The sequence below is a fragment of the Rattus rattus genome, chromosome 1 (genome assembly GCF_011064425.1).
Source record: "Rattus rattus isolate New Zealand chromosome 1, Rrattus_CSIRO_v1, whole genome shotgun sequence".
Classification (NCBI taxonomy): domain Eukaryota; kingdom Metazoa; phylum Chordata; class Mammalia; order Rodentia; family Muridae; genus Rattus; species Rattus rattus.
The window spans coordinates 68,893,059-68,918,474 of record NC_046154.1 but is presented as its reverse complement, the minus strand read 5'-3'; the positions used below and the strand labels follow the sequence as shown (position 1 = coordinate 68,918,474).

At 39.2% G+C, this 25,416-nt stretch overlaps 1 protein-coding gene across 1 annotated transcript in view; it reads left to right on the top strand.

Moving 5' to 3' along the window:
• The window catches only part of Cntln (centlein), a 253,142-nt gene that overhangs the window by 122,719 nt on the left and 105,007 nt on the right, over positions 1-25,416 (top strand). The window contains exons 11-12 of the mRNA XM_032902276.1: positions 4,971-5,092; positions 6,454-6,573. Of these exons, the coding sequence (XP_032758167.1) occupies positions 4,971-5,092; positions 6,454-6,573 (242 nt within the window). The remainder of the gene's footprint in view (positions 1-4,970; positions 5,093-6,453; positions 6,574-25,416) is intronic.

Genomic DNA, 25,416 nt, shown 5'->3' with positions numbered 1-25,416 from the left:
CTTTCTCCAGGTATCTGTATTTTACCATCTTAGAAGTAGATTAGGACCCACATAATTACCTCATTTTTAATTGATTACTTCATATGACACATCAGGATTAGGACACAACATAGTTTTTTATTTTTTATTCTGGAGGATAAGTGGGAGAATGTTGATTTGTAAAACTATCTGGATTTTAAAATATTTTGTTCTGACTTCTTGGTTTTTAGACTGTTACCATTAATATATATATATATATATATATATATATATATATATATATATATATGTTGAAATTTTGTTATGGCCTCTGAGTGATCATAGCCTGGAAACATATATTTATGTCTCCCCAAATACAGCCCCCAATGAGGAAATAGTTTTATGGAGTTTTTATAGTAGCAGAACAAAGAAAGTTATAAATTAGAGCACTTTAAAAATATTTTGATGGGAACAGTATGTGGGCAGTTACAACAGGCAGAGGAATCTCAACTACAGGCTTCAAATGTTACCTCATTGCATTCTTAGCCCTTTGGTAGAGAATGGGGTTTTGTTAATATATTCTGAAGATTGTTAACTGTTGATCAGGATATTCTATAAAAGTCTGAGGAGGCTAAGGATGCTCTCTAGGTGTTATTGTTAGCCCAAGGGAATTGTAATTGGGGTATCAGATCCACAACAACAACAAAATCTGTTCACTGAAGAGTATGATCAGTCCAACCTATGAAGATTCAGGATTTCCACACCAAGTCCATCAGTGAGGGGCAGTAAGACAGGAGCCTGGAGCAGAACCCATGGAGGACAGCCATGCTGTGTAGCTTACAGGCTCTCATGTAGCTAGCTTTCTTTTTGTTGTTGAAGAAATCTGCCTCGGGATGGAACAACCCACCCACAGTGGACTGGACCTTCTAATATCAGCTAAAAATCCAGGTAATCCTCCACAGACTTGCCAAAGGCCTTAACTGTCCTAGGCAGTTCTTCAATCAAGACTACTTTCATATGACTCTAAGCTGTGTCACTTGACAACTAATGCTGACTAGGACATAGAGTTTATGTGCATTTTTCATAGTCCTGATACATATGGGATTTCTACATTTTGATAAAATTATCTGTAATGCAGTCCTTGGAGAACCTTTTTTTTTTTTTTTTTGACTCACTGGGTCATTATGGAAAGAAGAGAGAGAAGAGAACATAAAGTTGGAAGGGGGCATGGAGCAGGGAATCTGGGAGGAGTTAGAGAAGTTGGGGGTGAATATAATTGAACTCTGTTGTATGCATGTCTTGAAGGTCTAATGAGCAGAAAGCCTCAGATGGGCTGAGAAGTTCTGTACATGAAAGTTGACTGACAACACCTATGGATGTTAGTGATACGATCAGCTTACCAAGCTCTGTTATGTACTGCTTTCAGACTGCTGGGAACTGACCCACAGATGGAATCTTTCCACCCTGTCAGCCTTAACCCTGTCTGTGTCTCATGTGTCCCCTTTCCTTCCTGGCAGTGCGATTGGATTGGTGTTTCACTGTTGAGATTAGTGGATAATCTTCTTCTGCTGAGATCAGTTTATTCTTTCTTTTATTTCTGTTTCCAAATTACCTTTTTCAGTATCTATCTAACATGCATGAAATTCTCAAAGAAACATGATCAGGTATGGGGGAGGAGGAGACAGGCCAGCAGAATGAATGGAAATATGCAACCTTGTGCAGGGGGTATGGGAGGTAGGGACCCTCTGGAAAGTACCAGAGACCTGGGAGGTGAGAGACTCTCAGGACTCAAAAGGAGGGAGCGACCTTAGATGAAATGCCCAACAGTGGGGAGAGGGTCATAGAGTCCACATACAGTAGAAGGACATGGCATGAAATGGAGGGATGGGGTTGCCATCCCACATCAAAAACTCTGACCCAGAATTGTTTCTGTCTAAAAGAATTTGAGGGACAAAAATGGAGGCTGATGGAAAGGAGGTCCACTGACAGTCCCAAATTGGGATCCATCCCAAGAGGAAGCTCCAAGGTCTGATAGTATTTCTAATGCTATAGTGTGCTTACAGACAGGAGCCTAGACATGGCTACCCTCCAAATGGCCCAACAAGCAGCTGACTGAGACAGATGCAGACACTTACACCCAACCATCCGCTGAGGTCAGGGACCCTTGTGGTTGAATTAGGGAAAGACTAGAAGAAGCAGAGGAGGGGGAGGGTAACCTCATAGGAAGACCAGCAGTCTCAATGAACCTGGAACCAGAGATTTCTCAGATCCTGAGCCACCAACCAGGGAGCATGCATCAGCTGATATGAGGCCCCCAACACATCTACAGGAGAGGACTGCCTGGTCTGGACTCAGTGGGAGAAGAGGCCTAACTCTTGAGAGACTTGAGGCACCAGGGAGTAGGGAGGCCTGCTGGGGGTTGAGGGACATCCTTTTGAAGACAGAGAGGAGGAGGAATGTGATCTGGAATGAGGAACTCTGGTAGGGCAGACATGGAGTGAGGCAACAACTGGACTGTAAAAAAAGTAAAAGAAAAAGAATCTACATGAAAAGTAAAAAATAAAAGCAAAGAAAAAGTATTTATTTTGCTGACTTCCCTTAACATGTGTTCTCAAATCACTGCTTTTTTGAACAGAGTTTATGTACCTAATTCATCTTATCTCACCAAGGAGCCTTTAGCCTAACCAGAAGAGTAGATTAAGAATCTCAGCTGTTGTTATGAAATAAAAAAGAAAAAATAGAATATGCAAATATCATTGAGGAAAGTCACTTAATACAGCTTACTTTGTTTCTGTTTTCTAATGTTTCAGTGTCCCTAGCCATTTCAAAGACAAAGTCTATAGAAAGTGTCTAGTAAATGTTTTATAGGATGAGTAAATGGATCTGATTCATGGCTACTCAAAATATTTGTGTACCCTTTAAGAATTCAGTAGTTAATAATATAAAATTTATCATTTCTTATACTTGATTTTATAGTATGAATTGTTGTGGCAATATACCTCTGATAAAATGCTATTATATTATTTTCACTATTATACGTGGAATAGGACTTAGAGAATTAGAATTCAATGTATAAACTCTGTATGTGAGGTTATAAAGTGTCTTTGGTTACATATGTTTCTTCAGAGGTAACCATAATTTGATGCTGTGAAGAATAATTACAGTAAACTGTTGAAGGAGATTTTTACATAGTTTAGGTTTCGAGAAGTGTTTTGATCTTAATCTCTTATAAACATTTCTTATAGGTAAATTACTTTATTAAGAAATTTCTAACATACCATGTTAAGAGGACTGATATTTAGTTTAATAGATGTAATATGAAAAAGTCAAGTTTTAATTCATTATTTGTTTAATATAAGATATATACATATCCTCTATCTTAAAGGTGAAGAAACTGATACTAAATTTAAATGTCTGTCACAAAATTAAAATAAGTATCTAAAAATTTTAATGGCTATTTTAGGTATTAGAATATGCTTTCCTTTAACAAAAGATGTTGCATCAGTTGTCTGAAAATATTCTAAAACTCAGTTAGATAATACTTTTTCTGAATACTCCAGGCAAGCAATGCCATTTTTGTACTTTTTTCCTTTATCAACTATTTCTATTTTTCTGTGGTATGAATCACATCTTGGTATGAACAGGACTCCAATACTTTTGATAGCTACTTAGGAAAATTCGACTTGAGGTATAATAAAAGCAGAGGAAAAAAGTATTCATCCTCGTGAGACAGAATTGAAGTAAAGTAATACAAACTATAAATATTACCTTCCAATTTAGATGAGAGGTAAGTGGCCAAGAAAATAATAAATTCTACAGGATAAAGGCATCACTGTTAGTACCTGAGAGAGGATGATAAAAGATGCTCACTTTTGCTGTGTATATCTCTAGGGAAGGCTCTCTGCCAGGCTTCTGTCTGTAAGCCTTTGTCTTCTATTCTGTTTTTTTAGAAAAAGAAGTTGAATTTAGTTGTGTTTGTAAGAATATGCAGCTAATAGAAAAATCTGTCAGAATATAATTCAAATCTGAGTGCTCACTGCAAGCTAGAGAGAACCTGTTTCTTCTAGCAATTCATTGTAGAAGTTCATCATACAATAATCTGAGTAAGGTTTAAAGTTTCATACTTTATTTGATGAGTATGAGTATTTCTTCTATGCACGTATGTGCGTGCCTATGTGTGTTTGTGTGTGTGTGTTTGTGTGTGAGCGCATGTGTACGCATGTGTGTGTGTCTGGTGCCCATGAAGGCTAGGCAAAGATGTTAGATCCTATTGTACTGGAGTTGCAGATGATTATGAACTTCCATGAGGGTGCAAACACTCCTAGCTACAGAGCGACCTCTCCAATCCTTGGATGCCTTTTCCCCCTCCCAGTTGAGCATCTCATGGGGAACAAAACTCAGGAAGGCACTTGTTTTAGTACGGTAACATGAATATGATTCCAAAGGCCAGCAGGTTGGCCTCTGTGGTATGGCTATGTCTGTTAAGGACTTCCCTAACCTGCTGTGCTGCAAGCCTACTAAGCTTCTGTCTCCCCTTCCAGTCTTCCTAACCTAACATTAAATTAGACTGTTTGTAGAATAAGGCCATCCTTGATTTCTTCCCTTTGTGAAATCCTTGTGCTTTATTACATATAAATTATGGATCTGTGGCCTTAGGAATTGTTGTTACTATGTTTAATGACCTTATATTTTAATAAAATAATTTTCATACATACATGGACCTATCCTTGTGTTTTGATACAGAAAAATATAAACATTTCTAAAATAAATGTATGAATATTTATATGCCTACAAATTATGTAAAGTGTACAAAAAATTCAGTGAATTGATTGAATTGATCATGCAAGCCTGTTCTTTGACTAGAGGGAAAACATGGTTTGGGCTTAAGTAGGTGTAAATTCACTCACTGTTTCACATGGCCTTCCTTCCAGTTTCATCCCTAGATGAGTAATTTTAGAGGCATTATATCAATAGTATTTCAGAAGTATATCCTTGCTTTTTGTGTTCTTCAGAGCCAAGAAAATGATGAGCTAAGAGATGCCCATGAAAAACGCAAGGAAAGGCTACAGATGTTACACACCAACTACAAAGCAGTAAGAGAGCAATTAAAACAGTGGGAGGAAGACAGTGGCATGTGAGTTACATAGCTCGTAAAGGCAGCTCCCTAAATATTAAATGGAACAGAGAACATTATATAGGTGTTTTAATGGCTTTTGTTTAGTTTTAGAGAAATTATTTGGTAGTCAAATCTTTATTGTGAATATTTTAGGGGAGAACATAACATATGAAAACAGAAAATGTGCTAGCCATAACTATAGATTTCACTGTCATTTACAGATGACACTGGCAGAAGGTAATTATGGTGGTATATCTCTTTACTATCAATACAATTGCTTAATAGATGTCTGTAAGTCAAAGGAATACCAGTTAATATCTGTATTATTGAAGAACTGCTTTTAAATAATAAAATACTGGTGTTAAAATTTTATAACCCCCATAGTATTTACATTTTAATGGAAAGACAGTAGAAATATGAAAACTACATGTATAGTTAACCATCTTAAAACTATTTCAACCTAGTCTGCAATTTGAAGTTCTTTACTATCCATCAGTTTTTTTAAACTTCAGCTTATCTGAATGAATTGGCAGTCTCAGTTCAATTGCCCGGAACAGGTGTTCAGATCTTGGTTAGTCGTAAGTTGCTCCCCTGGTAACAGTATCAACAGAGGGCAAAGGACTGGATGAGTATAGAATATCTACTTCCCTCCCACTTTGAGATGGATCCTTCAGGGCGCTATTGATGATACACATTGGTCTGTTCTGTAGAGAAGTAGTTTCTAAATTGGCCAGTACAGCACTTTTAAAAAGTAAAAGTGAAGTTTGTTTCATGTACAGAAAATGAAACTATAAAGGGCATTTGGCCTCACTGGTAGATAATTGTCGCTTCTAACCTCTTTCTTTGATGAACGGGAGATGTTTCACATCATGTCTTAGTAAAGCATTGAGGAAGCAGCTTTTCCTAGCGTTAACCTCTGCTCACCCAGCTTGCAGTGGGAGCTACAAGAGCGCAGTCTGCCTTTTGACACAGTCACCATTAATAACGTGTCTGTGACAGGGCATCTTTACCACATGCAGATCAGATGTCAGCAAATTCTCGATGAATCAATTGCTATGGTCTTTCTGTAGACTTACAACCCTACAGTGTATGTTTTATTACTATTAGACTAGAATAAATGAGAGAAATAAACCCTTAGGTTATAGCTATCATATGTCTGCTTAAAAGTTTGCTTTTCATGGTAGCAATTTCGCATTAGGAAATTATGATATAGGACTTTAACTTTTACATGCTTAGGTATTAGGAAAGTCATTCAAAAAGTAGTAAAATTAAATTAGTAATTGAGATTTGGTCTCAATTCATAGATAGTTATGAATTTTAAGGAATGTATAAATAAACTTTTAGCACTTTGACTATGCAGGTTTTTACTTTAAAAATAGGACTGAAACCAGAAAACCGAAGCGAGCAGATCCTCAACAGCTTCGACGAGAAGATTCTGATGCTGTGTGGAATGAACTGGCATATTTCAAAAGAGAAAACCAGGAGTTGATGGTTCAAAAGTGAGTTTATTTTTAACAAGAGAAAATTGTATAAATAATCTGAGGTTATTTTTGTTACTCAAAGTCTGTTAGAGAAGCACATTTTAAAACTTGAAAATGAAATTAGCTGAGATATATAAGATCATATGTATGTTTGTGTACACATGCATATATGTGTATGTGTGTGTATATATATTATATATATAATATATATATATAAAATCATGCAATAACAAGTTGAACATTTGCTTGCTCTAACAGAAACTGTAATATGATCTAGGGATTGTGTTAATTAATGTGGCTCTCATCTGTTGAGGGTGTCGTTCTTCATTAGCCTGTCTTTTAGACACTGCCTTGCTTCATTTTTGGAATGAGGTGGAGAGGGGATAACCTAGCCAGCCATCCTTGTTTGATCTCCTAGATATATACGCAATGCAGAATGCCTGAGCTCTCTTGGTTCCCTGCCCTGTCCTGCTAATCCCAGCTGAGCTCATTATGGTGTAGCCTTGCTGCTACTCTTGGAGCCAGAGCTGTCCAAGCTAATTACTGGTAGCAGCAGAACTGCCTGTTAAGGGTCTGGTGTGGATCTGCTAACATGGTCCTTGGTAGTGACCTGCAGAAGACTCGAGGGAATTGCTTTCTTTCTTGCCTTGCAATAGCTGTCCTTTGGGTTTAATGCTGATCCTCTACATAGGTCTTTTAGCTGCCCTAAGTATAAAACTTGATGAAGGATACTCATATTTTAGAAAACATACAGTTTGCTTGCTTGATCTTATAATTCGCAGGCTATTACATTCAGCTTGGCAAAGAAGGAACATTTTTTGTCTTGTTTTATTTTGAGACAAAGAAGCATTATACCAATATAATTAGCCTCTTCTTTTTCTTAACTAGGTTTTTACTTAAAGTGAGTTTTTGACATGTGAATTGTGAAGTTTTTAAGTCGGTTGTTTATGATATTGTTTAGTTTGGTACAATTTAACATGTGGCATATTGTACTTAAATGTCATTGATTATTCTTAACTGTAAGCATAAAGCTTCTTTATAATCTGTGTAACTCTTGAACCTTTTCTATATAATGATAAACTTTTCAGGAAATTACAATGTCAGATTTAAATGTATATTCCCATTTACCTCCTAAAGTACAGATTTTTGTATTATAGCTGAAGATTAAATGCTAATAACTCTCTTACATGAAACTTGCGTTACAGACTCCATAAATTTTTGGTTCAAACATTTCTTGATGATTTTAAATAGCTTTATTGAAATATAATTCAGAGGCCATATAATTCTCCCATATTACATATAATTCAAAGCCTAGTCAAAGATTTCTATACTCTCTAACATTACTGTTATTTCTAGAACATCTTTATTACCTCTAGCCTATACAACCCACCCTTCCATCTACTTTTCCAGCCTTGGGCACTTATATACTAATCTATTTTCTCTGTTTGTAGACTTTCCTAGTCTCACTTTTTCATATAATCTTTGTAGCCACATTATTTTACTAAATATCATATTTCCAAAGCTCATCCATGTTTCAGTATGGCTGCTTTAATCTTGTATGAATTAAGTTAAATGAGAGACCTACTCTAAGTAGCTGTTAGAGCTAAGCTACTCAAGAAAATTCAGATAGACAGATGTCAACTATAAGTGATACATTTGGTTCGTGTCTTTGTCCTACTGCATGCAGGGCCGTATTGATATCTATGGCCCATGTTGCCACTGAAGGCCATGGGGATGTCCTTGGTCTGTGCCACTGCCTGAAGCCATGGTGATGTTTGTGGGTGCCATTGTGGGCCATATTGGTATCTGTGGTCCACGTTGCCCTGGAGGAGGCCATGTTGATGTCTTTGTCCTGTTTGCCACTGAGGCATATGATGGTGTTTGAGGTTTGTGCTGCAGCAGAGTGCCATTTTGATGTCCATCCCTGATCCTGCCACTGGAGACCATGTGAGGTCCGTGGTACATGCTGATACAGGACACCATGTGGATGTTCATGGTCCATGCTTTTGCCAGAAGTCATGTGGAAGTCCATTATCCTTGTTCCCTCTAACTGTCAAAGACAAGGAGGCTATTTTTGTGATAGTGTTGATGGCTCCAGAAGAGAAATTGGTACTTAGAAGGCTTCTGTGACAACTGCACCCCCAACCCCCCAAAAAACGGTAACAGCCTAGACTGGAAGCCATGGGAAAAACTCTTATTGTGATAAAGGTATTGAAATGTACATCTACATAATTAATGACTTCTGACACTGAGGTAGGACTCAGGCATTTTTAAGGGACTGGCCACCAGGAGTTTGACCATGCTCCAGTGAGTATATGGGGAACATAAATTGGATAGTTCTTTGTTTTGTTTTTGGTTTCATTTGTCTTTTACTTGGGGGAAGTCACAAGGGTTGGGGGTACATCTGGGTGGACTGTGAAGTGAATGTGTTTTAGGATGCATAATGTGAAACTATCAAATGATCAATAAAAATGTTACCTTGGAAAAATATATTTTGAGAATATTTTACTCATTAATGAACTAAAAGAAATGTAAAGAATCTATATAAAGACAGTTGGGGAAATCTCAGAAACCCAATTCATTTACTCTGCAGTGTTGTCACACCATAAACAGCTCTTTAAAGAAAATGCTGAGTCCTTGTTAAACCATCACAAACTTCCTTGGAACTCAGCTTAAATTCATCAGTGTAAATAGCCATTTATGGTATGGTTCTTTTTGCCAGTAAGATTTAACTTAATACAAAAGAACAAACTTTTTTAAACAAGGAATGGCAATGAACATATGTGTAATGCATCAGGGGTGTTGACCCAGCACTTGGGAGGCAGAGGCAAGGGGTCTGCAGCAAGCTTGAGTCAGCCTGCTCTATGTAGTCATTTCCAGGCCAGCCTGGACTACAGAGACCTAATGTCAAACAAAGGAAACTAACAAAAATTGAACTAGTGTATGTTAAACATTGCAGGGATTTAATGTCCATCCAGAGTTTTATATTCTTTCTTGAAGAAAACACTTTTTAAAATTTTATTTATTTGTATTTCAAATGTTATTCCATTTTTTTGGTTTCCTTTCCTGAAGCCCATCCCCCAGTCCCTGCCTCCATGAGGTTGCTCACCCATCCATTCACTCCCTCGTGCCTCCCCACCCTTCCCCTACACTGGGGCATCAAGCCTTCATGGGACCAAGGGCCTCTCCTCCCATTGATGTCTGACAAAGCCATCCTCTGCTACATATGCAGCTGGGAGTCATGGGTCTCTCCATGTGTACTCTTTGGTTGGTGTTTTAGTCACTGAGAGCTCTGGGGGTCTGGTTGGTTGATATCGTTGTTCTTCCTATGGGGTTGCAAACCCCTTCAGCTCCTTCAGTCCTTTTTTAAACTGCCATTGGGGTCCCCTTGCTCAGTCTGATGATTGACTGCTAGCATCTGCCTCTGTATTGGTCAGGATCTTAACATTTCAATGTTTACTATTTGTTTTAGATTCTTCTCTTCTCCAGTGGTTTTTAAAACTGCTCTTTTGAGCTGTTGACTTGATTCATTAGAAAAAAAAGTCATTAAATAGAATTTGGCTTGAGATTAGGACGGAATTTAATTACCTAGATTTTCCAAAACATATTTCTGGCACGTTGTGCTAAGCAGTACTCTCAGTAGTGACTATTATAAATCAAAATGTCGACTCTGAAAGTGTTGGAGCTGATGTCTGGTGTCCGTGAAACTATATGCCACTGTGCGTGAGAGAACTGGGATCACAGACACTTGCCCAGGCTCCAGCTTTTACCGGGGTTCCCAGGATGTGAACCCAGCTTGTCAGACTTGCATGGGTCTATGCCCTTACCCTCTTATCTATCTCCTGAGCTCCAGTCCCCTAATATATTATTTTACATTCTTTTTATATACATTTTTTCCATTTTTATTAACTTGGGTATTTCTTATTTACATTTCGATTGTTATTCCCTTTCCTGGTTTCCAGGCCAACACCCCCCTAGCCCCTCCCTCTCCCCTTCTTTATGGGTGTTCCCCTCCCCACCCTCCCCCCACTACCGCCCTCCTCCCAACAATCACGTTCACTGGGGGTTCAGTCGTGGCAGGACCAAGGGCTTCCCCTTCCACTGGTGCTCTTACTAGGCTATTTATTGCTACCTATGCAGTTGGAGCCCAGGGTCAGTCCATGTATAGTCTTTAGGTAGTGGCTTAGTCCCTCGAAGCTCTGGTTGGTTGGCATTGGTGTTCATATGGGATCTTGAGCCCCTTTAAGCTCTTTCAGTCCTTTCTAAGATTCCTTCAACGGGGGTCCCGTACTCAGTTCAGTGGTTTGCTGCTGGCATTCGCCTCTGTGTTTGTTGTATTCTGGCTGTGTCTCTCAGGAGAGATCTACATCCGGCTCCTGTCTGCCTGCACTTCTTTGCTTCATCCATCTTGTCTACTTGGGTGGCTGTATATGTATGGGACAGGCTCTGAATGTGTGTTCCTTCTGCCTCTGTTCTAAACTTTGCCTCCCTATTCCCTGCCAAGGGTATTCTTGTTGCCCTTTTAAAGAAGGAATGAAGCATTCACATTTTGCTCATCCTTGAGTTTCATGTGTTCTGTGCATCTAGGGTAATTCAGGCATTTGGGCTAATATCCACTTATCAGTGAGTGCATACCATGTGTGTTTTCTGTGGTTGGGTTACCTCCCTCAGGATGATATTTTCCAGTTCCATCCATTTGCCTATGAAGTTCATAAAGTCATTGTTTTTGATAGCTGAGTAATAATCCATTGTGTAGATGAACCACATTTTCTGTATCCATTCCTCTGTTGAAGGGCATCTGGGTTTTTTCCAGCTTCTGGCTATTATAAATAAGGCTGCGATGAACATAGTGGAGTATGTGTCTTTGTTATATGTTGGGGCACCTTTTGGGTATATGCCCAAGAGAGGTATAGCTGGATACTCAGGTAGTTCAATGTTCAGTTTTCTGAGGAACCGCCAGACTGATTTCCAGAATGGTTGTACCAATCTGCAATCCCACCAACAATGGAGGAGTGTTCCTTTCTCCACATCCTTTCGAGCATTTGCTGAGTTTTTGATTTTAGCCATTCTGAGTGGTGTGAGGTGAAATCTCAGGGTTGTTTTGATTTGCATTTCCCTTATGACTAAAGATGTTGAACATTTCTTTAGGTGTTTCTCAGCCATTCGGCATTCCTCAGCTGTGAATTGTTTGTTTAGCTCTGAACCCCATTTTTTAATAGGGTTATTTGTTTCCCTGTGGTCTAACTTCTTGAGTTCTTTGTATATTTTGGATGTAAGCCCTCTATCTGTTGGAGGATTGGTAAAGATCTTTTCCCAATCTGTTGGTTGCCATTTTGTCCTAAGCACAGTGTCCTTTGCCTCACAGAAGCTTTGCAGTTTTATGAGATCCCATTTGTCGATTCTTGATCTTAGAGCATAAGCCATTGGTGTTTTGTTCAGGATGTATTTCCCAGTGACCATGTGTTCGAGATGCTTCCCCACTTTTTTTCTATTAGTTTGAATGTATCTGGTTTGATGTGTAGGTCTTTGATAGACTTGGACTTAAGCTTTGTACAGGGTGATAAGCATGGATCGATCTGCATTTTTCTACATGTTGACCTCCAGTTGAACCAGCACCATTTGCTGAAAATGCTATCTTTTTTCCATTGGATGGTTTTGGCTCCTTTGTCAAAAATCAAGTGCCCATAGGTGTGTGGGTTCATTTCTGGGTCTTCAATTCTATACACTGGTCTATCTTTCTGTCTCTGTACCAATACCATGCAGTTTTTATCGCTATTGCTCTGTAATACTGCTTGAGTTCAGGGATAGTGATTCCCTCTGAAGTCCTTTTATTGTTGAGGATAGTTTAAACTATCCTGGGTTTTTTGTTATTCCAGATGAATTTGCAAATTGTTCTGTCTAACTCTTTGAAGAATTGGATTGGTATTTTGATGGGGATTGCATTGAATCTGTAGATTGCTTTTGGTAAAATGGCCATTTTTACTATATTAATCCTGCCAATCCATGAGCATGGGAGATCTTTCCATCTTCTGAGGTCTTCTTCAATTTCTTTCTTCAGAGGCTTGAAGTTCTTATCATACAGATCTTTCACTAGCTTGATTAAAGTCACTCTGTGGTATTTTGTATTATTTGGGACTATTATGAAGGGTGTCATTTCCCTAATTTCTTTCTTGGCTTGTTTCTCTTTTGTGTTAGGAAGGCTACTTATTTATTTGAGTTAATTTTATACCCAGGCACTTTGCTGAAGGTGTTTATCAGGTTTCGTAGTTCTCTGGTGGAACTTTTGGGATCACTTAAATATACTATCATATCATCTAAAAATAGTGATATTTTGACTTCTTCTTTTCCAATCTGTATCCCTTTGATCTCCTTTTGTTGTCTGATTGCCCTGGCTAAAACTTCAAGAACTATATTGAATAAGTAGGGAGAGAGTGGGCAGCCTTATCTAGTCCCTGATTTTAGTGGGATTGCTTCAAGTTTCTCTCCATTTAGTTCAATGTTAGCGACTGGTTTGCCTTATATGGCTTTTACTATGTTTAGGTATGGGCCTTGAATTCCTATTCTTTCCAGGACTTTTATCATGAAGGGTTGTTGAATTTTATCAAATGCTTTCTCAGCATCTAACGAAATGATCATGTGGTTTTTATCTTTCAGTTTGTTTATATAGTGGATTATGTTGATGGTTTTCAATATATTAAACAATCCCTGCATGCCTGGGATGAAGCCTACTTGATCATAGTGGATGATTGTTTTAATGTGCTCTTGGATTCGGTTTGCCAGGATTTTGTTGAGTATTTTTGTGTCAATATTCATAAGGGAAATTGGTCTGAAGTACTCTTTGTTTGTTGGGTCTTTGTGTGGTTTAGGTATAAGAGTAATTGCGGCTTCATAGAAGTAATTTGGTAGCACTCCATCTGTTTCAGTTTTGTGGAGTAGTTTGAATAGTATTGGTATGAGGTCTTCTATGAAGGTCTGATAGAATTCTGCACTAAACCGGTCTGGACCTGGGCTCTTTTTGGTTGGGAGACCTTTAATGACTGCTTCTATTTCTTTAGGAGTTATGGGAATGTTTAACTGGTTTATCTGTTCCTGATTTAATTTTGGTACCTGGTATCTGTCTAGGAAATTGTCCATTTCCTGCAGATTTTCAAGTTTTGTTGAATGTAGGCTTTTGTAGTAGGGTCTGAGGATTTTTTCAATTTCCTCTGATTCTGTTGTTATGTCTCCCTTTTCATTTCTGATTTTGTTAATTTGGACAGAATCTTGTGTCCTTTCCTTAGTCTGGCTAAGGGTTTATCTAACTTGTTGATTTTCTCAAAGAACCAACTTTTGGTTCTGTTGATTCTTTCTATGGTCCTTTTTGTTTCTACTTGGTTGATTTCGGCTCTGAGTTTGATTATTTCCTGCCTTCTACTCCTCCTGGGTGTATTTGCTTCTTTTTGTTCTAGAGCTTTTAGGTGTGCTGTCAAGCTGCTGACACATGCTCTTTCCTGTTTCTTTCTGCAGGCACTCAGCGCTATGAGTTTTCCTCTTAGCACAGCTTTCATTGTGTCCTATAAGTTTGAGTATGTTGTACCTTGATTTTCATTAAATTCTAAGAAGTCTTTAATTTCTTTCTTTATTTCTTCCTTGACCAGGTTATCATTGAGTAGAGCATTGTTCAACTTCCACGTATATGTGGGTATTCTTCCCTTATTGTTATTGAAGACCAGCTTTAGCCTGTGGTAGTCTGATAGTACGCATGGGATCATTTCTCTTTCTGTATCTATTGAGGCCTGTTTTATGAACAATTACATGGTCAATTTTGGAGAAAGTATGATGAGGTGGTGAGAAGAAAGTATATCCTTTTGTTTTAAGATAAAATGTTCTATAAATATCCGTTAAGTCCATTTGGTTCATGACTTCTCTTAGTCTGTCTATGTCTCTGTTTAATTCCTGTTTCCATAATCTGTCCATTCATGAGAGTACGGTGTTGAAATCTTCTACTATTATTGCATGAGGTGCAATGTGTGTTTTGAGCTTTAGTAAGGTTTCTTTTATGTATGTAGGTGCCCTTGTATTTGGAGCATAGATATTTAGGATTGAGAGTTCATCTTGGTGGATTTTTCCTTTGATGAATATGAAGTGTCCTTCCTTATCCTTTTTGATGACTTTTAGTTAAAAATCGATTTTATTCGATATTAGAATGGCTACTCCAGCTTGCTTCTTCAGACCATTTGCTTGGAAAGTTGTTTTCCAGCCTTTCACTCTGAGGTAGTGTCTGTCTTTGTCTCTGAGGTGTGTTTCCTGTAGGCAACAGAATGCAGCATCCTCATTGCATATCCAGTTTGTTAATCTATGTCTTTTTATTGGGGAGTTGAGGCCATTGATGTTGAGAGATATTAAGGAATAGTGATTATTGCTTCCCGTTATATTCATATTTGCATGCGAGATTATGTTTGGGTGCTTTTCTTCTCTTTGTTTTGTTGCCAAGACGATCAGTTTCTTGCTGTTTCTATGGTGTAGCTTGCCTCCTTATGTTGGGCTTTACCGTTCATTATCCTTTGTTGGGCTGGATTTGTAGAAAGATATTGTGTAAATTTGGTTTTGTCATGGAATATCTTGGTTTCTCCATCTATGTTAATTGAGAGTTTTGCTGGATACAGTAACCTGGGCTGGCATTTGTGTTCTCTTACGGTCTGTATGACATCTGTCCAGGATCTTCTGGCTTTCATAGTCTCTGGCAAGAAGTCTGGTGTGATTCTGAATGGTCTTCCTTTATATGTTACTTGACATTTTCCCTTACTGCTTTTAATATTCTTTCTTTATTTTGTGTATTTGGTGTTTTGACTATTATGTGACTGAAGGAGATTCTTTTCTGGTCCAATCTATTTGGAGTTCTGTAGGCTTCTTGTATGTTTATGGGCATCTCTTTCTTTAGGTTAGGGAAGTTTTCTTCTATGATTTTGTTGAAGGTATTTACTGGTCCTTTGAGCTGGGAGTCTTCACTTGCTTCTACACCTATTATCCTTAGGTTTGATCTTCTCATTGAGTCCTGGATTTCCTGGTTGTTTTGGAACAGTAACTCTTTCCATTTTTCATTATCTTTGACAGTTGTGTTAATGATTTCTATGGAATCTTCTACTCCTGCGATTCTCTCTTCTATCTTTTGTATTCTGTTGGTGATGCTTGTATCTATGGCTCCTTGTCTCTTCCTTTGGTTTTCTATATCCAGGGTTGCCTCCCTTTGTGCTTTCTTTATTGCTTCTATTTCCATTTTTAATTACTTCACCTGTTTGTTTGTGTTTTCCTGGAATTCTTTCAGGGATTTTTGTGATTCCAGTCTATAGGCTTCTACTTGTTTATTTATGTTTTCCTCCATTTCTCTAAGGGAGTTCTTTATGTCTTTCTTGAAATCCTCCATCTTCATGATCAAATGTGATTTTAAATCTAGATCTTGCTTTTCTGGTGTGTTTAGAAATCAGTGTTTGCTTTGGTGGGAGAATTTGGCTCCAATGTGCCATTGCTTGGGTTCCTGCACTTGCCTCTCGCCATCAGGTTGTCTCTGGTGTTACCTTGTTCTGCTATTTCTGACAGTGGCTAGACTGTCCTATAGGCCTGTGTGTCAGGAGTGCTGTAGACCTGTTTTCCTGTTTTCTTTCAGCCAGTTATGGGAACAGAGTGTTCTGCTTTCGGGCTTGTAGTCATTCCTGTCTACTGGTCTTCAGCTGTTCCTGCAGGCCTGTGTCCTGAGTCCACCAGGCAGGTCGCTTGGAGTAGAAAAGTTGGTCTGACCTGTGGTCCAGCGGCTGAATTTGCTCCTGGGGGGCTGCTTTTGAGCTCTCCGTGAGGGAGGCAACCAGGAGGGCCTGTGCTGCCTTTTCCCAGGGCCCCCATGCACCGGGGTCCCAGATGGCATTTGGTGTTTTCCTCTGGAGTCAGAAATGTAGTCAGAGTGTAGTGTCTTCTGGCTTCCCAAGCGTGTCTGCCCCTCTGAATGTTTAGCTCTCCCTCCCATGGGATTTGGGTGCAGGGAGCTTTTGACTGGGTCCCTTGAGGTCCGGGCAGTGTCTGGACCGCAGGGGATCTGCCATTTGAGTGCCCCTACCTTCTGGTTCCCAGAGGCCCTATACAGTTTCCTCTTGGGCCAGGGATGTGGGCAGGGGTGGGCAGTATTGGTGGTCTCTCCTGCTCTGCAGTCTCAGGAGTGCCCACCTGTCCAGGTGGTGAGGTCTGTCTCCCATGAGGTTTGGGAGCATCACTTGTGATTTTAAAATACATTTTTCATATTCTGTAGATTTCCTTTTCCACTTCTCAGGTCATTTGGAAATGGCAAATTTTAATAAAATCTGAATTTTTTATTTTTATTTACCATGACTTTGATATTATATCTCCAGATTATTTCTCTGACCTCGAACTATAAGCATTTTATCCCATATTTTTAAATTTATATAATTTTTTCTTTTTTACTTGATTCTGTTTTCCATTTAGAGCTAGCCTTTGTATAATCTAAATAATATAGACCTAAGCTTGTTTTGTGGCACATATATGTCCAATAGTACCAAGGAATTGCCTTCGAACTGTTATCAGTTCATGAGGGCAGCCTAGGATCAGACCTTTCCAGTCTCCTGCTCCCCAAGCTGGAGCTGTCCCAAAGCTCTTAGACACAAAACCTGCTAGCAGAGAGCTGGTATGCCAGGAGCGCTCTTCCTCCTAAGCCCACAGCCTACAGGTGGGACCCCACTTTCTCCATCGATTGTTCAAGGAGAGACACACCAGGGCCACACAGGGCTGAGGAGCTGCAGGATTGCCTAGGACAGGATTTTTCCAGTCTCCATCTGCATCAGAACTGGTGCTGTCCCACAGCTCTTCGGTGCAAAACCTGGCTGAAGAGAGCTGGTCTGCCAGGATCTCTCTCCCTACTAAGCTCACAGCCCACAGGTGCGACCACACTTTCTCTTGACTGACAATCTAAAGGGAGATGCATCTGGAGTGCACAGGGCTGGGGAGCTACAGGGTAACCTGGAACAGGAAGTACCCTTCCAGGAACTGCACCCAGAGCTGGGGCTGCCCCATGACTCTCAGACCCAAAACTGCCCTGAGAGAGCTCTTCTCCCAGGAGCCCTCTCACTCCTAAGATCACAGGCTCACAGGCCCACAGGAGCGACAAGCTCCAGTCAGAGACATCAAGAGCATCTAACATAAGAGATAACCAGATGTTGAGAGGCAAGCGCAAGAACCTAAGCAACAGAAACTAAGTCTCCTTGGCATCATCAGAACCCAGTTCTCCCACCACAGCAAATACTAGATATCCCAACACACCAGAAAAGCAAGATTTGGATTTAAAATCACATCTCATGATGATGATATAGGATGTTAAGCACATAAATAACTCCCTTAAAGAAATACAGGACAACATAGGTAAACAAGTAAAAGCCCTTAAAGAGGAAACACAAAAATCCCTTAAAGATTTACAGGAAAACACAATGAAACAGGTGCAGGAATTGAACAAAACCATCCAGGATCTAAAAATAGAAATAGAAACAATAAAGAAATCACAAAGGGAAACAACCCTGGAGTTAGAAGATGTAGGAAAGAGATTAGGAGTCATAAACACAAGCATCACCAACAGAATACAAGAGATTGAAGAGAGAATCTCAGGGGCAGTAGATCCAATATAAAACGTTGATACAATGGTCAAGGAAAATGCAAAAGTCAAAAATCTCCTAACCCAAAACATTCAGGAAATCCAGGACACCATGAGAAGACCAAACCTAACAGTGCTAGGTATAGAAGAGAACAAAGATTTTCAACTTAAAGGGCCAGTAAATATCTTCAACAAAATTATAGAAGAAAACTTCCCTAACCTAAAGAAAGAGATGCTTACAAACATACAAGAAGCCTACAGAACTCCAGATAGATTGGACCATCACATAATACTCAAAACACCAAATACACAAAACAAAGAAAGAATATTAAAAGCAGTAAGGGAAAAAGATCAAGTAACATATAAAGGCAGACCTATCAGAAATCTCAACAGAGACTATGAAAGCTAGAAGATCCTGGACAGATGTCATACAGACCCTAAGAGAACACAAATGCCAGCCCAGGCTACTATATCCAGCAAAACTCTCAATTACCATAGATGAAGAAATGAAAATATTCCATGACAAAACCAAATTTACAAAATATATTTCCAGAAATCCAGCCCTACAAAGGATAATAAATGGAAAACGCCAACACCAGGAGGGAAATTATACCCTAGAAAAAGCAGGAAAGTAATCTTCCTGCAACAAACCCAAAAGAAGATAGCCACACAAACATAATTCCACCTCTAACAACAAAACTCACTATTCCTTAGTATCTCTCAACATCAATGGACTCAATTCTCCAATAAAAAGGGATAGACTAACAGACTGGATAGGTAAACAGGACCAAACATTTTGCTGAATTTAAGAAATGTACCTCAGGGACAAAGTCATCTACTATCTAAGAGTAAAAGGCTGGGAAAAATTTTACAAGCAAATGTTCCCAAGAAACAAGCTGGAGTAGACATTCTAATATCAAATAAAATCTACTTTCATCCAAAAGTTATCCAAAATAAGGAAGGACACTTCATACTTATCAAAGGAAAAACCTACCAAGATGAACTCTCAATTCTGAACATCTGTGCTACAAATGCAAGGACACCCACTTTCATAAAAGAAACTTTACTAAAGTTCAAAGCATACATTGCACCACATACAATAATGGAGACTTCAACACACCACTTTCATCAATGGACAGATAATGGAAACAGAAAATAAACAGAGGCACAGTGATACTAACAGAATTTATGAACAAAATGGATTTAAAAGACATCAATAGGACATGTCATCATAAAACAAAAGAATATACCTTCTCAGTACCTCATGGCACCTTCTCCAAAATTGACCATGTAATTGGTCACAAAACAGGCCTCAGTAGATTCAAGGAGATTGAATAATCCCATGCATCCTATCAGATCACCATGAACTAAGTCTGGTCTTCAGTAACAAAAAAAAAAAAAAAAAAAAAAGGAACAGAAATACGGAAGCTGATCAATGCTCTACTCAATGACAAATTGATCAAGGAAAACATAAAGAAATTTAAAGACTTTTTAGAATTTAATAAAAATGAAGGCACAACATACCCATAATTATAGGATACAATGAAAGCAGTGCTAAGAGGAAAACATGTCTCTGAATGTGTCTCAAAAAAGAAATTGGAGAGAACCTACACAACAGATTGACAGCTCACCTGAAAGCTCTAGAAGATAAAGAAGCAAAATCACCCAAGAGGAGTAGATGGCAGGAAATAATCAAACTCAGAGCTAAAATCAACCAAGTAGAAACAAAAAGAAATATACAAAGAATCAGCAAAACCAGGAGCTTGTTCTTTGAGAAAATCAACAAGATAGAAAAACCTTTAACCAGACTAAACAGAGGGCACAGAGACATTATCCAAATTAACAAAATCAGAAACAAAAGGGCGACATAACAACAGACAGAAGAGATTCAAAAAGTCTTCAGATCCTACTACAAAAGCCAGCAAAAGCAGAAAATCTGGATGAAATGGACAATTTTCTAGACAGATACTAGATTAGGATTAGATAAACCATCTAAACAGTTCCATAACCCCTAAAGAAATAGAAGCATTCATTAAAAGTCTCTCAACCGGCAAAGATTAAAACAGAGACAGAAGGAACACCCATTCAGAGCCTGCCCCACATGTGGCCCATACATATACAGCCACCCAAGTAGACAAGATGGATGAAGCAAAGAAGTGCAGGCAGACAGGAGCCGGATGTAGATCTCTCCTGAGAGACACAGCCAGAATACAACAAACACAGAGGCGAATGCCAGCAGCAAACCACTGAACTGAGAACAGGACCCCCATTGAAGGAATCAGAGAAAGAACTGGAAGAGCTTGAAGGGGCTCGAGACCCCATATGAACAACAATGCCAACCAACCAGAGCTTCCAGGGATTAAGCCACTTCCTAAAGACTATACGTGGACTGACCCTGGACTCTGACCTCATAGGTAGCATTGAATATCCTAGTAAGATCACCAGTGGAAGGGGAAGCCCTTGGTCCTGCTAGACTGAACCCCCAGTGAATGTGATTGTTGGGGGAGGCGAGCAATGGGGGGAGGATGGGGAGGAACACCCATAAGAGGGGGGGGGAGGGGGAGGGAGGGGATGTTGGCCCATAAACCGGGAAAGGGAATAACACTTTTCGAAATGTAAATAAGAAATACTCAAGTTAATAAAAAAAAAAAAAATCTCTCAACCAAAAAAAAAAAAAAAAAAGCCCAGGATCGGATAGGTTTAGTTCAGAATTCTTTCAGACCTTCAAATAAGACCTAATACCAATACACTTCAAACTATTCCACAAAATAGAAACAGAAAGAACACTACCCAATTCATTCTTTGAAGCCACAGTTATGCTTAACCTAAACCACACAAAGACCCATCCAAGAAAGAGAACTTCAGACCAATTTCTCTCATGAACATTGACACAAAAATACTGAATAAATTTTTCGCAAGCTACATTCAAGGACACATCAAAACAATCATTCACCATTGGGCTATTGGGATGAGGTGTTGAGGAATCAAAGACTCAGACTCAGGGAGCAGGTTGGAACACCCACTGGATCAAGCTCTCTTATTAATTCTCAGCAAGCAAGCACCCTTTACAGTCTCCACCAGTGTCCCATTGGTCCCAAGCTAGTGTGTCTTCTTGATTGGCTGGTATTGTATAAATCACTTAATTTATTAATTATTTTTACACTCCATACTTTATTCCCTCCCAGTTTACACCCATATGGTTCCACATCACATGCCTCCTCCCCATCCCCCGCATTGCCCCCCTGTCTCAACAATGATGTCCCCACCCCACCCACCCAACCAGACCTCTAAACTTTCTGGGGCCTCCAGTCTCTTGAGGATTAGGTGCATCTTTGCTGACTGAACCCACACTTGAGAGTCATCTGCTGTATATGTGTAGGAGGCAGTTTGTAAAAGAAATTATTTAATTGGAGACTTGATTAGAGTGTCGGGATAATTCCATGAGCATCATGGTACAGAGTATGACAGCGGGTACGCAGGTAGGCACAGAAATTTACCTGAGAGCTTGATTGTTGAAATAAGGACCATAAGACACAGAGTGAGAGCCAACTGGAATGCTATAGGCTCTTGAATCCTCAAAGCTCACCCCCTAGCTCATCCCTCCTCCAAGAAGACCATGTCTCCTCCAACAAAGCCATATATCTTCATACTTCCCAGACAGCTTTCCAACTGGGGAACAGACCAAGTATTCAAATATGTGAACATATGGAGTCCATTCTAATTCTAACAACCACATTTTTTCCAATATCCTCAGCTGTATGGATTTGTTTAGATTTCTGGGTTTTCCTGGTTTGACTTTTGGATTTTATCTATAAATTCATCCATTTCTTTTATGTTTACCAGCTTAATTGAGTATAAGCTTTAAAAATATTCTTCCATAACATTTTGATTATTGGTGTTTCCAATATTCATTTCTGATCCTGTTAGGTTAGGCTTTCTCTTTCTTTCTGTTAGTGGTTTTTCATCTTGTTGATCTTCTCAAAGAACCAGCTCTTGGATTTGTTGTTTCTTTGAATTATTTACTTACTTTCTCTTTCATTGATTTAGGCTCTTCTTATATTTCTTGCCATCTATTGGGATTGGACTTGGATTGTTCTTCTAAAGTTTTGAGTTGCGTTGTTATTAAGCTACTTATTTAGGTTCTTTCTAATAATGAGGAACTTTGAGCTATAAATTTTCTTCATAGGGCTGTTTTCAATATGTGCTAGAGGTTTTGTTGTATTGTGTTTCTAATTTTATATAGTTCCAGAAAGTTTTTTATTTCTTTTTTGCTTTCTTATAACTTTTTTTAATCAAACTTTTTTAATGATGTTTCTTGAAAGCTTTAACCTCCCCAGTAGCCCACCACCCACCACAGCTAGTGGAAAAAGAAAGATGGGTGAAGTGGACCTGTTCAGAAAGGTTCTTTGGAGCAACTGCTGTTTGTGCTGTCTTGAAATTGGCAGTTCAGTTCACAGGTTAGCAGTATGCAGTAGCTCAATCCATTCGCAAACCCTTCACAGATACACGAGCAGTCCAGTTTGGTAGAGTTGGATTAGCAACAGCAGAGACAGAACCTAGCAGACACAGCCAGCCCTAAGCTTTGGCATGAGTCAGCAGGAGGGAGCAACAGGGACACCAAGAAAAGTTCTTGGCTGTGCCTCTCCCAGAGAAGCAAGGGGTCAGGGAAGGTGCAAGACCCAGCAGTGTTGCTGTGCCAGCCCAGCTCTCTCTTCTTCACTCCATCAAGTCCCATTTCTCCCTCCAAGCACCAGGTGCTCTGCCTCAGCACAGGTCTCACACATGTGCGTCCAGTCAGCTCCAGTCCACTGAACGTGACAAATGTAGCTCAACTACATGACGTAAGGCCTTTCACATGTTTGCCTTAGCAGAACATCCTCGTTCCTGTGTCTGCTTCAGTGAAACATTGCTCAATGAGTCTTCCTTGGGCTTTCACCTCTATCCACTTCAGGAAAACACTCCTTCGTGTGTTTGCCCCAGGAGAACACCATCTGACACAAGTGACTCTCCGAAGAACCCTAAAGTTTCCGCTTCACTACTTTGATCCATTTATCTTTTGGTAATGAGTTGTTTAATCTCCATGAATCTGTGTATTCATTAAAAAGCTGTTTTCTGTTAATTTTATGTTTTATTGCATTTTGGCCAGATAAGGCACAAATGGTGATCTCAGGCTTTTTGAATTTGTAAAGATTCGTTTTATATCCCAGGATGTGCTCTAATTTAGGAAAGTTTTCATGAGGTGCTGAGTAGACAGTGTATTCTTTGGTTTTTTGAATGGAATACTTTAGATATTTGTGAAGTCCATTTGATATACAGTAACACATTCTGATGTTTCTCTGTTTAGTTTTGTCCAGATGATCTGCAGAGTGGAAAAAGTGGAGCATTGAAATCACATGCTATTAATGGATTTATGTTTATCTGTGTCTTTAAGTCCAGCTATTGATTTCTTAAGAAATTGGCCACCACAGAGTTTGGTGCATATATATTTAGGATATTAACATTTTCTTGGTTAACTATTCACTTTATTAGAATGGTACACCTCTTCATGTTTTCTGGGTTTTTTTTTTATTGTTATTACACTCATTACCATCAATCACTATTATTGTTCATTTTGTCATACATTAGGACAAGTGACACCTGTTTGTCTCCTGGGTCCATTTGATATGAGTACTTTTGCCTCTCCTCTTACTCTACTGTGGTGCACATCTTGATGCAAAAATAGATGGGGTTTTGTTCCACATCATTTATTCAGTCTTTTGATCAGAGACTTGGAGCCATTGCTATTTAAAGTTTCTATTGAAATATGTGTGTTAATTATTACTGTGATGGTTATGGTGGTGTTAGTGTTCTCAATGGTAGTTTCTATCTTACTAATTATGTTTTCATATTTCTTTTCACAGTCCTTCTGTACTCACTCCTGTCTTTAGTCCTAAATATTACTTTCTTTTTGTATCTGCATGAATTCTTCATTACTTACTTTGGGGGAGTTTTTTGTTGTTGTTGTTTTGTTTTGTTTTGTTTCTTATGATCTTGTTGTAGGTATGGCCCATGACATTAACTGGGGAGCCATCTCCCTCAAGTATGCATATAGTTTGAAGTTTTTTTTCATAGTATCCCATATTTCCTTTATGTTCCTTTCCTGTGTTTTTTTTTTTAAATAAACTTTTTGCTCATTTGTTCTAGCTCCTCTTCATTATCTTAAGCCTTTGTGTTTTCTAATTGAGTTTGTCATATTTCAATTCCATCTTCTTTTCAGCTTGAGACCCCTTTAGTGTTTCTGCCTCTCTGCTTAATCCTGTTCTCTCATCCTGGATGAGATGGATGGTCCTGGATGGTCCTCATCATTTCTATCAGGTTCAGTTTGTGGTTTCTTTGGCATCACTCAGGCAGGTTTTTTTCCCTGAATTTTCTTCTTAATTTCTTTCTTTCTTTTTTATTAAATTACTTTATTTATTTATATTCCAAATGTTGCCCCCTTCCTAGTCCCCCCATTACTTCTGAGAGAGTGCTCCCCTATTCCCACTTCGACACCCCAATCCGAACCACCATACTTATCCCTCATGTCTGCTATCATCCCCCTTCCTTGGGGCATCAATTTTCTATAGGATTGGGTGTATCCTCTCCTACTGAGGGCAGACAAAGCAGCCCTCTGCTCCGTACATGCCAGGGGCGATCGAACAGCCAATTTATGGTCTTTGGTTGGTGACTTAGTCTCGGGGAGCTCTGAGGTGTCAGGGTTAGTTGATCTTGTTGTTCTTTATATGGGGTTCCAATCCCCTTCACCTCCTTCAATCCTTCCCATAACTCTTTCATAGGGGTCTCTGACCTTAAAGCAATGGTTGACTGTGAATATCTGTATCTGTCTCAGTCAGCTGCTGGTAGAGCCTCTCAGAGGACAGCCATGCTAGGCTCCTGTCTGTGAATAAAAGATGGCATCAGTAATAGTGTCAGGGTTTGGTACCTGCTTGTGGGATGGATTCCAAGTTGGGCCAGTCACTAGATAGCCTTTCCTTCAGTCTTTGCTCCATTTTTGTCCCTGCATTTACTTTTTATTTTTTCTTTTCTTTTCTTTTTTTTTTTTTTCTTGGAGCTGGGGACCGAACCCAGGGCCTTGCGCTTGCTAGGCTAGCGCACTACCACTGAGCTAAATCCCCAACCCCCCTGCATTTACTTTTAACAAGAAGTATTCTGGGTCAAAAAAATTGAAGATGGGTAGGTGGCCCCATTCCTCAACT